This window comes from Spinacia oleracea, chromosome 5, assembly GCF_020520425.1.
Source record: "Spinacia oleracea cultivar Varoflay chromosome 5, BTI_SOV_V1, whole genome shotgun sequence".
NCBI classification, from domain to species: Eukaryota; Viridiplantae; Streptophyta; class Magnoliopsida; order Caryophyllales; family Amaranthaceae; genus Spinacia; species Spinacia oleracea.
The window spans coordinates 52,830,919-52,845,241 of NC_079491.1; the positions used below are offsets into that span (position 1 = coordinate 52,830,919).

Sequence of the window (14,323 nt, forward strand, 5' to 3'; positions counted from 1 at the left end):
GTTCTTCTGTAACTGAATCCCCAACATGACTCCCTACGATTTTACCGTCTCTAAACCCACTTTCTGCCGCTTCAATAATGGTGGTCAGAATTTCTGAATCATATTTCCATCTACCATCCCAAGTCCCATACTTAGTCAAGTTTGGAGTTCCATTATCAGAATGCATGTCTTTAAACTTTTCCTTGAGTTCTAGGTATGGAAATTTGTTAGGTAAGCAATTAATGATAGTGGCTGCTATGATATCCTTTCTCATTAAGATAGGTTGCCCTTGAACTTTAGCATAATATTCACATCCAAACATGATTTTCTTCACGTAAATATCAGGGGTTTCTATATCAAGTTTCTCGAAGGATCCTATGTTGGTATACTTGGAAAGAAACATTTTATTCCTGAAATAAACAATTCAAGGTCTCACTAACGATTTTCCAGCCAAAACATAAACAAGGTTCAATGATCAATAAGTTTGGTGGAATCAAACAATTCTTTATGCACATGTAAATGTAACACTTAAACAATTAGCACACGCACGTACATAACAATCAATTTCTAATGCTAGCATTGACTAGCCACTAATGCACATATAATTCTATCTTATATGCCCTTCTTATACTACCCATCTCTCATAAGCTAAAGCATTGGAATAATTTAAATAACAAGGTAAAAGGACGCTAATATAATAAAATTATAACATAGAATAATAACATAAATAAAAATATAAAATAAATAAAGTAAAATAAATTAAGGAAATGCGTAGCGAATAAATTAGAAAATAAAGTTATTAATTCGAAAAAGATTTATATTTTCTAATAACGAATTCTAACTCTTGGAACAACTAAAAAAAAATGTACTCATTTTTTTTTTTTTGAATAATAAATAATAAGAAAAATAAAAATGTCGAAAGTATCACTTTAACTTTAATAATAATTTGATTTCGAACTTAAATAAGAAATATTATATACTTTCAAACAGGATAAAAGGAAATCGGCCCCCCAAAAAAAAGTACCAATTTTTTGAACACTATAATCCGTAGAAGCTCGATTTTTAAGAAATTGATTTTAAATTACTAGATAGTTAGGCGCCTAAAAATTTATTAAAGTAAAACCTTAGCTTCTAGATACCACTTTGTAACACCCCGACAATTCTCTCTTTTCTAAAATAATCTTTTAATATAAAATGTAGAGAATTATCAAGGCATTATCGCCCGTGTGAAAACGTAACGGCTTATTCAGAATTTTGCAGCGGAAAACATAAAACTAATTTGAGGTTTATAAGTAATCGATTACAGGTTTAATCCCAAAAATCATCCAACGAAAATAAGGAAATATAAATAGTATGACAAGTTTAAAGTCCCAATTAACAAACCCAAGTCAACTTAGCAAATCAAAACTAAATACAAGCTCTCTATTCCCGATCTCAATGATGCAACATCTTCCAACCTGCAGATGGACAATGCTTATTGATCCTTAGAAACTGCTCACCAAAGATTGAGTCATCACAAGATCAATAAGGCATAGCCATGATCAACATGCACAAGCAAAAGCACGTAATCAGCAAAGCTGAGTACTACATACTAAATCAATAATAATCCTAACATGATTCTATTAAACGAACAATCATAACATGATGCTGATGAAACATAAGTAAAGGCAAACGACACATATTAATTTGAATACCACACTTGACTAGACTAAGCTAGACTGGACTAGACTTTTATAACAAGAGTATTATTTTAATTGAAATAGTCAATGGACTGAGTTGTCTACTAAAAACTTCTTCTTCTTCACTAAGGAAGACGAGGTACGGGAGCGACTCCGTAAACCCCAATGACCTGCGATATCGAGGTACTTTTAAATAAAAATAGAACCGGTGATCAATCCGGCCCCAGAAAAAGCCATAGGCGACCCATGACCCCAACTCCTGATTGTCCGTCACTTTAGACGTGCACAGTCTAAAGCTATTGCTACTCAGTTTCACTTTACATGATTTACAAATTAAACTCTGTTATGACTCAAAAATCACATAAGTCATAAAATCAACAATTATTCTCCACTGTTTTTATCTTGGAATTTAGTACGTGACCACAGATATGTCAATCAAGACTCATTCCAATTAAATCCAACCTTTCCTTTAATACTGATCAACCCCTCTATATGAGTATAAGGTTTCAACTTACTAAACAAGGTCCTCGGCCCTTATAAAGTAGTGAAAAGCTAAAAGGGAAACAATGAACGATCTATTTGAATCAATATATATAATAATCTAATGTTCCCAACCAACATGTTCGCATCAATCATCCATACTAACATGCTATAATTCTCATAACGAAATATATATGCTTAACATGTCCATCCAACAATATTAAACATGCACTTCAACATAACCTAGTTCATCAACAATTTCAACATAACCAAGTTCCTTAATCATTTCAATATGGTTTCAACAAATCACACTCATTCCAAGCACACAGGTATGTACGTACCTTGTGTAAACAAACCGATAGGCCACTTTAACGAATTCAAAAATCGCCTACAAAGAATTCTCCGCCTAAAAACAACCAATAAAATTCCCCAATTAACATCCAACAATTTACAGCAATACTAAAGTATTCTAAATACATCCCAAACATATTTTGAACCATCCCAAATATCGAAACTTAACTAAATAACTTCCTAGAATAGTAACTATTAAACTAATGATCCCAAAACGTTCTAAACTCCAATAAAACATCCCTTTTAAAATTTCCAGCAATATAGAATAATTTCAAACGTCCACAAAACATAATCAACGTTCTTAAAATCGTAAAAATAATAGCTTTAATAATATATAGTCATTATATTATGATTTAATCATTAAAAACCTTAAAAATTCACACTTTAATAATTAAAAACTCTTATTTCAATTCAATTATGTAATCTGAAAATTAAATTATTAATTAAGCATAGTATATAATCTGAAAATCTAACTTAATCATAAAAGCTTATAATTTATATTCAAGAAACATGAATTAAATTATTAAAACTCCATTAAAACCCTAACTTAACGTAATTAACAAATCTGAAAATAATTAAATTAATTTCAACAACATATAATCTGAAAAAAATTGATTAAACCATAACGATTATAATTTTAATTTAAGAAACATAAATTAAATTAATAAACATAATTAAAACATCAATTTGTTTAGGGTTTAAGAAAATAACCAATTCAAGAGGGAGAGAAGAGCTGGCCGGCGGACAGGCGGTGGCTCGCGGCGAGGCTGAGCAAGGTGGTTGCGTGCGGTGGCGGCACGCGATGGTGGTGGCTGCGCGGATGGGCAGAAGTCAGCCACGAAAAGGAGAAGGACCAGCAATGAAAAAGAACGAAAATAGAAAGAAAAGGGCGGAAGGAGAGAGGACTACCGTGCGCGGTGGTCGGGGTTGAGCTGACGGCGAGGAAGACTCACGGCGGTGAGGCTCGTGACTGCTGCTGTTGCGTGCGAACCGACACAACAAAAGGAAGAAGAATGCAAGAAATTAGGAGGCAAGGAACGATGGAGAAGGAGGTCGAAGGAGCAGAAGGTGAGGAGCCTTACCGGCGGCGACGGACTGGTGGTCCGGCGACTGAGTAGGACGCAGTGGCGTGAAGGAAGGAGAGAGAAAAACGGCTGAGTGTTGCTTGCTGTACGTGAAACAGAGAGAAAGAAAAAGGGTTTTGGTGTTTTACGTGAAAATGGTTTGGGTGGGGTTTTGGCTTTGGATTTTAATGTTGTGCTTTTCCAAGTGGGCTAGAATTAGGATTTAGCTTTTATGATTCGAATCCAAAACTGAATAGGATCATTTTCTAAATTCAATCAATTTTCGTAATTCAAATTCTTTTCAACTTAAAATTCTAAAATTATTCTTGATTGCACAAATCGTTAAAATATTTAGAATATATTTAAATAAAATTAAATATACATTAAATATATAAATATAATAAAGTTCAAAAATCGTTAAATATTTAGAACGTACTTAAAATAAAATAAATATACGTTAATTATATATTTATTACTTAAAATTCATAAATTCTATTTAAATATAAATAATATACGTTAAAATATATTAATAAAATTTATAAATTTACGGGGGATTACAGTATTAGACTAATGCACCTTTGGGTGAAGGACATATTTCCTTCACCTACGACGATCCACCATTTGCACTTGCTTTGTTGGTGCGTAGATTTTTAAAGCAAGATTAGTAGAGGTAGCTTGCAGTGAAGTAATGTCAGCATTGCGAATATATTTTGAGTGTATTTTTAATTGCATAGTTTTATAAACTCTGTTTTTAGTAGTGTTTAGATAATTTTTTATAGTTCATAGATTTATTTAAAATTGGATTTTTATTAGAGCCTTAATGGTTCCAAATTGTAAGGAGGACATTAACTATTTAAATTGGTTTTAAAAGTTAGTTAATAGTCCAGAGTGTTATTCTGGTTCATAGCCTTAACTGTTATCACAGTGGCTGTAATAGTTTAATACGGAGTAATTCCTTTATTTTATTTAAGAAAATAGTTTTAGAAAAACAAGGAATTATTTTGGTGTTACAAATTTGTGAAGAACTTTGTTGATCTCGACCTTGGTGCTTTAATGAAGTGTACTCGATAAGGAAAAATGAGTATTTTTGAGGAGAGAGAATGCGTATAATAGGGGAGAGAAAAACAAAGTTAAATTTGCACCTAATGAATTCAACATATACAAGTTGAATTTCAGAAAACCGAATGAAAAGTTTAGTTACATTTGTGAAAAACTTGGGTGAATATTAGTTTGGATCTCTAATGGAGTCCTTTTGAGAAGAAAGAAAAAATTAGATCATATATAGCACCTACTTTGTTGAACATAAGATATGTTCTCATATAACGGAGTGATGTCACGTATGGGAGGTGTTCTCACAAGAACAAATGGAATCTAATTTTATGTATTGATTTGAATAATACGGTGAGTGTGTGTTTTTTTTTTTTTTTGCATTGACAACACTTAGCTTGAATTTGAGTTTAGGTCAACATGGGTCGGGGTAAATTGGATAACGAGTTTTGTCTTTTAGGTAGTTTACTATTGTTATTGGGTAATATCAATTTTTAGGTTGAATGCATGATCGGTTGGGTTAAAAGTTGTCGGATGCATATCAGGTTTCGGGTTTCTTCGGGTTGTTAGGGGATACGGTTCGGTCATTGAATTCACGATTAAATCGCATTTCAATTCAACATTGGACCTATTCGGGTAAATCTGAGATTTCTATTTCTCGAATATTATATATTCTTTTCAAATGCCTGTTGGTTTCGGTCTATTTAGCGGGTCAGGCCATTTTCTTTACAATCCTAGTGTAGTTATTGGGCCAAAGTGTCTGCCAAGTTTGTGTAGTATGCCTTAAGTGATGGAAAATTTTATGTAGATGTGATATGGATGATCAATAATCCCTCTGTTCTTTTTTGAATGACACAATTTTGTTATTACGTTTCCTAATGAAATATTTTAATCATACTATCTTTATTTATCTATTAGTAAAAATTATAAAAACTTGATATTGTAAATCTATATAATTAGACGATAATAACAAGACCCCACATGACTATATTTTTTCTTAAGTATAAATCACAAGTGATTGTCAAAGTAGATTATATAAGTAGTGTCAAAAGTCAAATGTTGTCATCTAAAATAGAACGGATAAAGAATTATTTATAAAATAAAAAAAAAAAAATGAATAAAGTATTTATTTTCAAAAATCTATGGATGAAAAGTGAAACAGAAACTTTATACAATCATAAGAGCAAATAAAAAGATAGATACATTTGAAGCTGATGAAATAGGTTGAAACATAGTGACAGAAACACAGAAAATAAAGTTATTTATGTTGCACCATTTAGTGTAAAATAATGATTCTGTTGTTCTTTAATAAATCCATGTGTATCATTATTAGAGCTCAAACCTTGAAATTTCTCCTTGGCCCAAGCGATGGCTTCAACAATATCGCTCGCTTCAGAGTTGTTAGTTTCACCAATTTCATAATTCACTTGATTACCAACATAATTTACAATTGGTGAATTGGACAAGAGTTGCACATCATATTCACCAATACATTCGATACCGATGTTCTCCAAGTTGGTTGTTTGTGGAGTACCGGTTCGGGAATACCCCAAGTTTTGTATCATGTCATCTGCATTGAACTTATCGTTGCCAAAATAGGGTACAACGTTAGACCATGCAAAGCCCGGTAAATCTTGCTTCATCTCATTGTTTTTGGGCATGGACAATGTGGATGCGGTACATCTACTTGGCATATTTAGTGGCCTGAAAATTCACAAATCACACTTATAATTAAAATACGTATTTCTAGTATCACGTGTCAGGTATGATCTTTTCATTCATAAAAAATAACTTAGGTAAACAAAAGGTCTTGTACGTATAAGATGTAAAATAAATTTATTGTATATAGATATAACTTCATTTCATCCACCTTTTTGTATCTTTTGACATGTTTTGATTAACTTTTACTCCCTCCGTATTTATTTAAGAGATACACTTGGCCGGATACGGATATTAAGAAGAACAATTGAATGAAATAAATAATAAAACAAGTGGGGTTGAGTAGATATTTTAATAAGTAAATAATTAAGTGGGGACCATGTCATTTTGGGGTGGGAATTGAAGTGGGGTGGGTTTCAAAAATTATTTGTTTAATAGGATGGTGGGTCATAAGGTAAATTAGATGTATTATTTAATTATATGGCGGAGAAGTTACTAAATATGGCAAGTGTATCTCTTAAATAAATACGGCCGAAAAAGGCAAGTGTATCTCTTAAATAAATACGAATGGAGTATATTATTGAAAAAAATTGATGGATGAACATTTTAAAAAGATTAAATTTACATCCATTCTTAAATTGAGTTGGTCCAAACTAAATTTATTGTGGATCATGCCTTAAAATAAAGTGAACAACTTATTCCTAATTTATTTTGGCATTTTATTATGATTGTTATGAAAAAAATATCAAATTAGTGTCGTTGATACATGTTGTGCTTGAATAATGTGATTTTAAGTCACAATTCGCTTCAAAAAATGGTTACTATGTCTAAAAAATTTGGTGTTTAATTTATTATAGTTACTGTATGAAAAATAAAGGTACACGCGTGTAAAAAGTGTGCTAGAGAAAATTATTGATTTTGGATTCACACTAATATCATTGACCAGGCTCACGCAAGAATAATCTTTAAATTAATATATTATTAATAATTTTGATAAATTTTACATTATAGATAACTTTTACGTTATTTCGGGGTACATTTCATGCATTTTTAGCAATATTTATTACATACCACCGTTAAATAAGAATTGTTTTATTCAACTTCTTGGTAACATTAGGTAGTTCTTAATTTAAATATTAGAGTTATAAAGTCATTTTCAATTTTAATTTAGATAGGAATATATATTACTAGACTTTAGCCCGTGCGATGCACGGTTTCTATTAAATTGTTACGTTAAATTAAAACTCCTACATATATCAACTGTTATATTTTATATATTAGATTAAATTGATTTTTTTTATTTTAGATTGAATTTCATTTTAGATTTTTTTTTTTAATTATTATAGTGTTTGATTATGGATGAAATTGTATATATAATTATTTAGTAAAAATATTTACGTGGCACCTAATTATTTATCTGCGTGGCATTCGACTTTTTAATTCAAAAATAATTTTGAAGTCTTATTTTTCATTGGCTGAAACCATTAGATTTCCTACGTGGCGCTCTAATATTGGATTAATGTTTGATTTTGGATTGAATTTTATTTTAGATTAGTGTTTGATTTTGGATGAATTTTATTTTTGATTTATTTTTTAATTATTAGAGCGTTTGATTTTGGATGGAATTGTATATATTAGTAATTAATTAATTAATTAAAATGTCTACGTGGCACCTAATTAATTATCTACGTGGCACTCGATTTTTTTAATTCAAAAATAAATTAGAAATCTTATTTTTCATTGGCCGAAACCATTAGTAATCTTAGGTGGCGCTCTAATAGTTCAGCAAATATACCTCCTTTATATATGTATATTAGATTAACATTTCTATCAATATTTCTATGAATATTATTAGTATACCCAAGTATTAAGAGGTGTGAAGGAACTATAATTTTCTTTTGCAAGATCAATTATGTGGTGGAAGAAAATGTAAACTGAATTGCTTAACCGCAATATCCCTCCGATCTATGAATTGCTATTTGATTCTTATTAGCTCTTGAATATTTTCTCTACACGGTGAAGTTATTCAAGTCAGTCCAGGTAACTACAGGTCGAGGGTGGCCATATGTTGGGCTTTTATGAATATTATTTAAAACATTAAATTATCAAAATCAGTTACACTTTAGCACAACATAAAGCGACTATTTTAACATAATCTAGCTAGTTTCCCTTAAAAAAAAAGGTAATAATGGCATTATTAATAATTGCATGCATGGACATGGTGATCTAAAAAGTAAAAACATACGGAGTAGTTTAATAGTTTACCTGAGATTGGAAGTGTAAGACGCAAGAGCAACATCTTCCTCAACAATAACCGCGGCATTCCGAAAGTTATTAAGTTGATTAAGCTCATCAAAACTCATAACAGATGAAGAAGTAGACTTTGATCTACACATGGATTTCATCATCTGCTTCCTTTTAGATTGTATGTTTTCAGGGATCACAAACTCCGGCAACCTTCGACCTGAAATAATACCCGGTGACTCCATTTCTGAACAAGGCCTAAAAATCTCATTGTAAAACAAATCATTACTAGAGAAGTCAGCAGACATTTTCCTTGCTAGTACACTTCTTGGCGGGCCCCCGAATACATCATTGAAGTCTTCGGGTTCTAGAGCCGTACCGGTGCCACCCATCCCGGTGATTGCCATGCTCTTGCGCCAAGACTCATCCATCTTTAATTTTTGGTGTGGAATATAATGGATTAATGGTGATAGGATTAGGAGGAGACAAACACTGATATAGATGATGGCCTGATGGGTGTTTAAGAGGTAGGGTTATATATATATATATATGTATTCAAGAGGGAAAAAGATGGAAATGCCGCCTTTTTACAAAAAAAAAAAGAAAGAAAAGGTTAGGCTATTTTGTTTTTGCTGTTCTGGAAAGATGAGTTGATAATTGATTAGTGTTATGGGTTCCACACTTCCACTACTCCACTTCAATACAACATTTTTTGTTGCTTGTTTTGCAACTTGTTGGATTGTTACGTTGCTTAACAGATTCAAACCGTAATCATACGTTTATGAGAACTCTCTTATTGTGAGAACTTCTTTTATCATGAGAACCTTTATGCGTATTTGTCAAACTATATATGCATAATTTTTGTACTCTATGTGCACATGTTTTCAGCTAATTTTGCACCTTTGTTATGTGAATATAATTTTTGAGATACTGAAACACTTATAAAATACGCAAATTATATTTAATTCAAATAATATGCACATATACTTCAATAAGTATGCGCATAAATAATGTTTGAGTGTTGTGGTTTTTTTTTTTTACAGCAATTAGATAATACTATAGGTACGTTATCAGCTATATATAGTTCAATACAATCAATAGTACTTTGTAGTATTAGATTAAGTTATCCTAAGTTCTAAGTTGTAAGTATCAAAAATAACATTTTTTACTCTAGATTACTATAGCGTAAAGTATAATTGATAGAATAATTTGAGATACAATTTGGCAGTTTCAATGGTGGCTTCAAATTTTACTTTCGATGGCGTCTAAATTGGAAGTATTTCGGAGTTCGGATTTTACAACTTGAATGGCATCCTATTGTTCTTAACATAGCTGAAGCAGAGGGTAACTCTCAGCTCTTAGCAGCAACAGTTGATATTGGAGTTATAAAGACAGCCGCAACACTAGTTGACATAATTGGTAGGAAGCCATTGTTGTATATGAGCACGATTGAGAAATACGATTAGAGTATCCATGAGTTTTCCATTCATGGGAAAAGGATAAGTCCAATTTGTATGAACAAAGTAAATAATTGTAGAAAAAGTTGGATAAACCCTTAAATAAAAAATAATTTTGTATGCAGTACTATATCAACCGAAAGGGGAAAGGGATAAAAAGAAATAAAAAATATGACAAAAGGTCTTGCACGCACAAGATTTATTATAAATTTATTGTACGCTGGGATAATTTTATCCATTTTTTTTATAACTTTTAACTAGTATGTGTCTTTACTAATGCACAAAATTTTTGTAAAATTAGAAAGCTAAAAAATAAAGTATTGGATTATATAAAAATTACTATGCATGTTGAAAATGATTATATACATTTGGAGTAGTTATGAAACTTATAAACCAATTTCCCCTCAAAAAAAAACTTACCAAACCAATTTATATACGTTTATACTACTGATCATTAACATTTTAAATGATGTTAGAATATTAAAACGTTGGTAGATGTTTAAGGCAACATGACCATATTGATTTAGCTTGGTAGGTGGGAATTGAGATCTCTTATTCCTCACCACTCTAATTTAATAATATAAATTGGTTAAAAAAAACGATATGTGTATATGTAACGAAAATTTGTTGTTGTTTAATTAAGATTATGATATTATTATTTTGGTTTTAACTAAAATATATACATAAATTCTATGTTGTGAGATTAGGCATCATATTGTATGGATTTTTTTTTAAAAAATATGCTATAAATTATCTATTTATTACTTTATACTAAAATAGACACCAGGAAGGACACATGTCACTTTCTGATGCAGTTTTTTTCAGCCAAAAATCTATTTCCTAAAATATTTCTACTTTATATTTTATTTATTTTATTTTATATTATGTTTTACAAATGTTTTATGTATGGAAAAAAAATATATATCATTTTAAAATATGACAACAATAGATACCACATAGTAATAACTTTATCAAAATTATTTTGAAAATATTTTAGTCAAATTGGTATGTATCAATAATATAAATATATATTTACTAAATATTTTTATTAAAGTAGCACATAGATTAAGCATATAAAATACGAAGTACGACGAAATTTTCATATTAGATGATTAAATGAGTGTGCCCAAAATTTATTAATTATGTATTAGCTTTAGGGGATATTAATATTTTATTCAAAATAAGATCAAATAATAATTTTAGAATATCCGGGCGTGTACGGGATATAATCTAGTTTTCATTAAAAGAGAGGTAAATAAGAGAACGACGTTTGTCAGCTCCACGTCAATTTACCTCCCATTTAGTATAGTACTAGTATAGGACCTGTGCGATGCACGGTTTACAAATTTTAACTTTAAGTGCGAAGTTAAATTAGTTTAGAAAAGAAAAAAATATTTGTGGATTTTTCATTCGATCTCATTTGCACCCGTCACCCACAATTGCATAAGCTGTCATTATAATGTTTAAAAGCCATAATTATGGCAATCTACCCGCGACTCTGCGAATACATATATTTACAATGAGAATGCCAATTTAAGCCCGCAAAAAGAATGGTTTCATCTAAGATGGATCAATAATTTTGCTGTCTAAAATTGTAGAAAATAGTCCCTCGTAACTGAAACCATTTTCCAAAAATTTAAACTTGTAAGCCAATTGATCACCTACCTATCAACCCCTTGTTTAACATGGTTTTCAGTTATGCTAATAAAACTATATGCTTAGTCCAAAAGTTAAATGGAAGGAGAGGAATATAAAATGAGATCTCTTCTTTGGTGAGACATGGTCTTGATACTCTTTTGGAGGATGTGAACCCTTGAGGTGGCCAAACAGTTGCCCGATATTTCAATACTTCATGTTTGATCCCTTTTTCACCTTATAATCCAATCCTTTGATAGAGTATCTTATTATTGATCGAATTCTGCACATTGCTTTCAATAATGAGCCAACAGTAAAATATCAACTATCAACTGCTCATATATACATATAAATGGAATTAAACTTAAAATAGAGTGAAAGAGATAGAAAGTCACCAGAGATCTCGAGGCAGTCGGCAAAGTTTAATTACGCCTTGATAAGTTGATAGTTAATTTAGGATGAGAAATGCAATCCAAGTGAGTATCTGAAAGTGAGTTACTTATAAGGTATGTTATGAGTTAGATGACAAACTCATTTCAGCTACACTGGAAGAGAAGGTGGAGGGAGAAGAGGAGAGATTAGGAATGGAAGAAATTAATTCATTGAAATAAATTGAATTAAATTGAATTAAATTTGGAGGTTATAGAAGTTGAAAGGGAGGATCGAAGATTTTCGAGGCGAAGTTGAAGAACTTCTTCAAAAACAAAATTGAAAAAATGCAAATTGAAAGAAGATAAATATTAGGTATAGATATATGTTGGGCCAAGTGTCTTCAAATTAATGTTGTTGCTTACGTGTCCGCCACGTGTCTTCAAAATGATGTTGCTTACATGTCCTTGAAATGGAAATGGTTATGTTTTTTAAATACTAGGTATTGATTGATTGATTGATTGATTGGGTTACTTGTTATAAGGGAGATGAGTTACTATCCTACTTGTTATGAGTTGCTACGTTTTAATCATTTCAAGTTAATTATTGGGATATTTCATGAAATACCCCCGAGGTTTAAGTTAATTCACCAGGTACCCTCGTTGTTTCAGTAATCTACCAGGTACCCCTCAGGTTTCATTTTCTCGCATGATTTAACCTTGCCGTTAAGTGGCCGTTAGAAACTTTTTTTCACCAGGTACCCTCGTAATTTATTTCACCAGGTACCCCTGAGGTTTTTTAGATTTTCACCAGGTGCCCTTGTGCTTTATGGTAATTTCACCAGATACCCCTGCTCACCAACGGCTAGTTTCACCAGGTTTTGTTCTGTAACAATTGCTGGGGGAGGGGAATATGAAGTGAAAGAGGGGGCTGTCAAATACCCTATTAAGTTTGATGCAAGGACTTGTGGTTGTGGAGTATGGCAAATATCTGGCATACCTTGCAGACATGGCCTTAGGGTTATTTACCACCAAAGACTTGAGGCTACTGATTTTGTGTCTCACTACTTCAAAGGGCAAGCATACAAGTTAACTTACTCAGAGCACATACACCCCATGCCTGACCCAACCCAATGGCTTTCTTTTGACCTTCCTATTATCCTCCCACCACCCATGAAGAGGGCATCAGGTAGACCCCCTAACCTGAGAAAAAGAGGTAAACATGATCCAAAAAGGGGAAAGAGAAATAGCACTGTGAGGTGTGGTAAGTGCAAGGAGGTGGGACACAATGCAAGGACATGCAGAGGTGGGGCCACTGCAAAGCAAAAGAAGGCTGCTGCTGCTGGTGGTGGTGGTGGTGCTTTTGGTTCTGCTGGTGCAGCTGGTTCTGGTGCAGCTGGTTCACAGCAAGGGGGAGATCAAGGTGCTTCCAGTTCACAGCAACAACGTAATGCATCAAGTAAGGGAAAAAGGAAGCGTACTTGATTTTGTGATTTATGCATAACTTTTTGCTAAACTTATCATGTATATCTTTTGCCAATGGGAGCAAGTTTTTGTAGAGCTACACTTAAAGTTTTTGCGTGTCGGGGGCACACTTTTGTAAAGCTACTTAATTCGGAAATGAAATATCATATTATTGATGAAATGTCATCATTCACTTTCTCATTACAAATACTAGAATAAAAAACATTACAATGCCAATTTTGATAGTTCCATGCATTAATTTCTTTTGCTGCTTGAGTTTCTTCTTCATTTGGTGAATTTCTTCATCCAAGCTTCTGTTTTCTTCAATTTCTCCTTCCTTTGTGCTACCTCTGTTGTTTCTGATTGGCAGTGGTTGCTCAATGCTTCCCTTGCACCACTTGAAGTTGTCACATAAGTCACACTTGTAATATAGTCTTTGAGGATTTTTCATTGTTTCAGAACTTCTTATTGCAAATTTTTTCCCACATATGTTGCATGTTTTGTTTGGAACTAAAACGTATGAGGATTCATACGTTGTAGAAGAAGATTGGGATTGAGAATATGAGCTCATTTGAAGGTGAGTTGGGAATTAGGAAAAATATGAGTTGGTTAAGGGGAAGAACAGAAATTTGTAGTGAAGAGTTGCAGCGGCTCCCCCTTTAAATAGAGAAGGATTACGTTGGTGAGCAGGGGTATCTGGTGAAATTACCATAAAGCACAAGGGCACCTGGTGAAAATCTAAAAAACCTCAGGGGTACCTGGTGAAATAAATTACGAGGGTACCTGGTGAAAAAAAGTTTCTAACGGCCACTTAACGGCAGGGTTAAGTCATGCGAGAAAATGAAACCTGAGGGGTACCTGGTAGATTACTGAAACAACGAGGGTACCTGGTGAAT

General features: G+C 32.2%; 1 protein-coding gene across 2 annotated transcripts; it reads right to left on the reverse strand.

The window, feature by feature from the left end:
- Positions 1 to 1,350: 1,350 nt before the first annotated feature.
- On the reverse strand, positions 1,351 to 9,007 carry LOC110788437 (uncharacterized). 2 transcript variants are annotated; one of them, XM_056828655.1, is made up of 4 exons: positions 8,525 to 9,007; positions 5,943 to 6,304; positions 2,480 to 2,544; positions 1,351 to 1,470 (listed from the first exon to the last, which is right to left on the reverse strand). In XM_056828655.1, exons 1-3 carry the CDS (start codon positions 8,932 to 8,934, stop codon positions 2,516 to 2,518), a joined length of 801 nt encoding a protein of 266 aa, XP_056684633.1. In that variant the 5' UTR covers positions 8,935 to 9,007; the 3' UTR covers positions 1,351 to 1,470; positions 2,480 to 2,515. The 2 variants fall into 2 exon arrangements, with proteins under 2 accessions (XP_056684633.1, XP_021848767.1); XM_021993075.2 differs by lacking the exons at positions 1,351 to 1,470; positions 2,480 to 2,544 and having other exon boundaries at positions 5,706 to 6,304.
- Between the last annotated feature and the right edge of the window lie 5,316 nt (positions 9,008 to 14,323).

Coding starts and splice junctions, on each gene's coding strand:
- LOC110788437 (XM_021993075.2), bottom strand. CDS start 8,934: ATGGATGAGTCTTGGCGCAAGAGCATGGCAATCACCGGGATGGGTGGC. Junction 6,305..8,524: donor TCTTACACTTCCAATCTCAG/GTAAACTATTAA, acceptor GTGAATTTTCAG/GCCACTAAATATGCCAAGTA.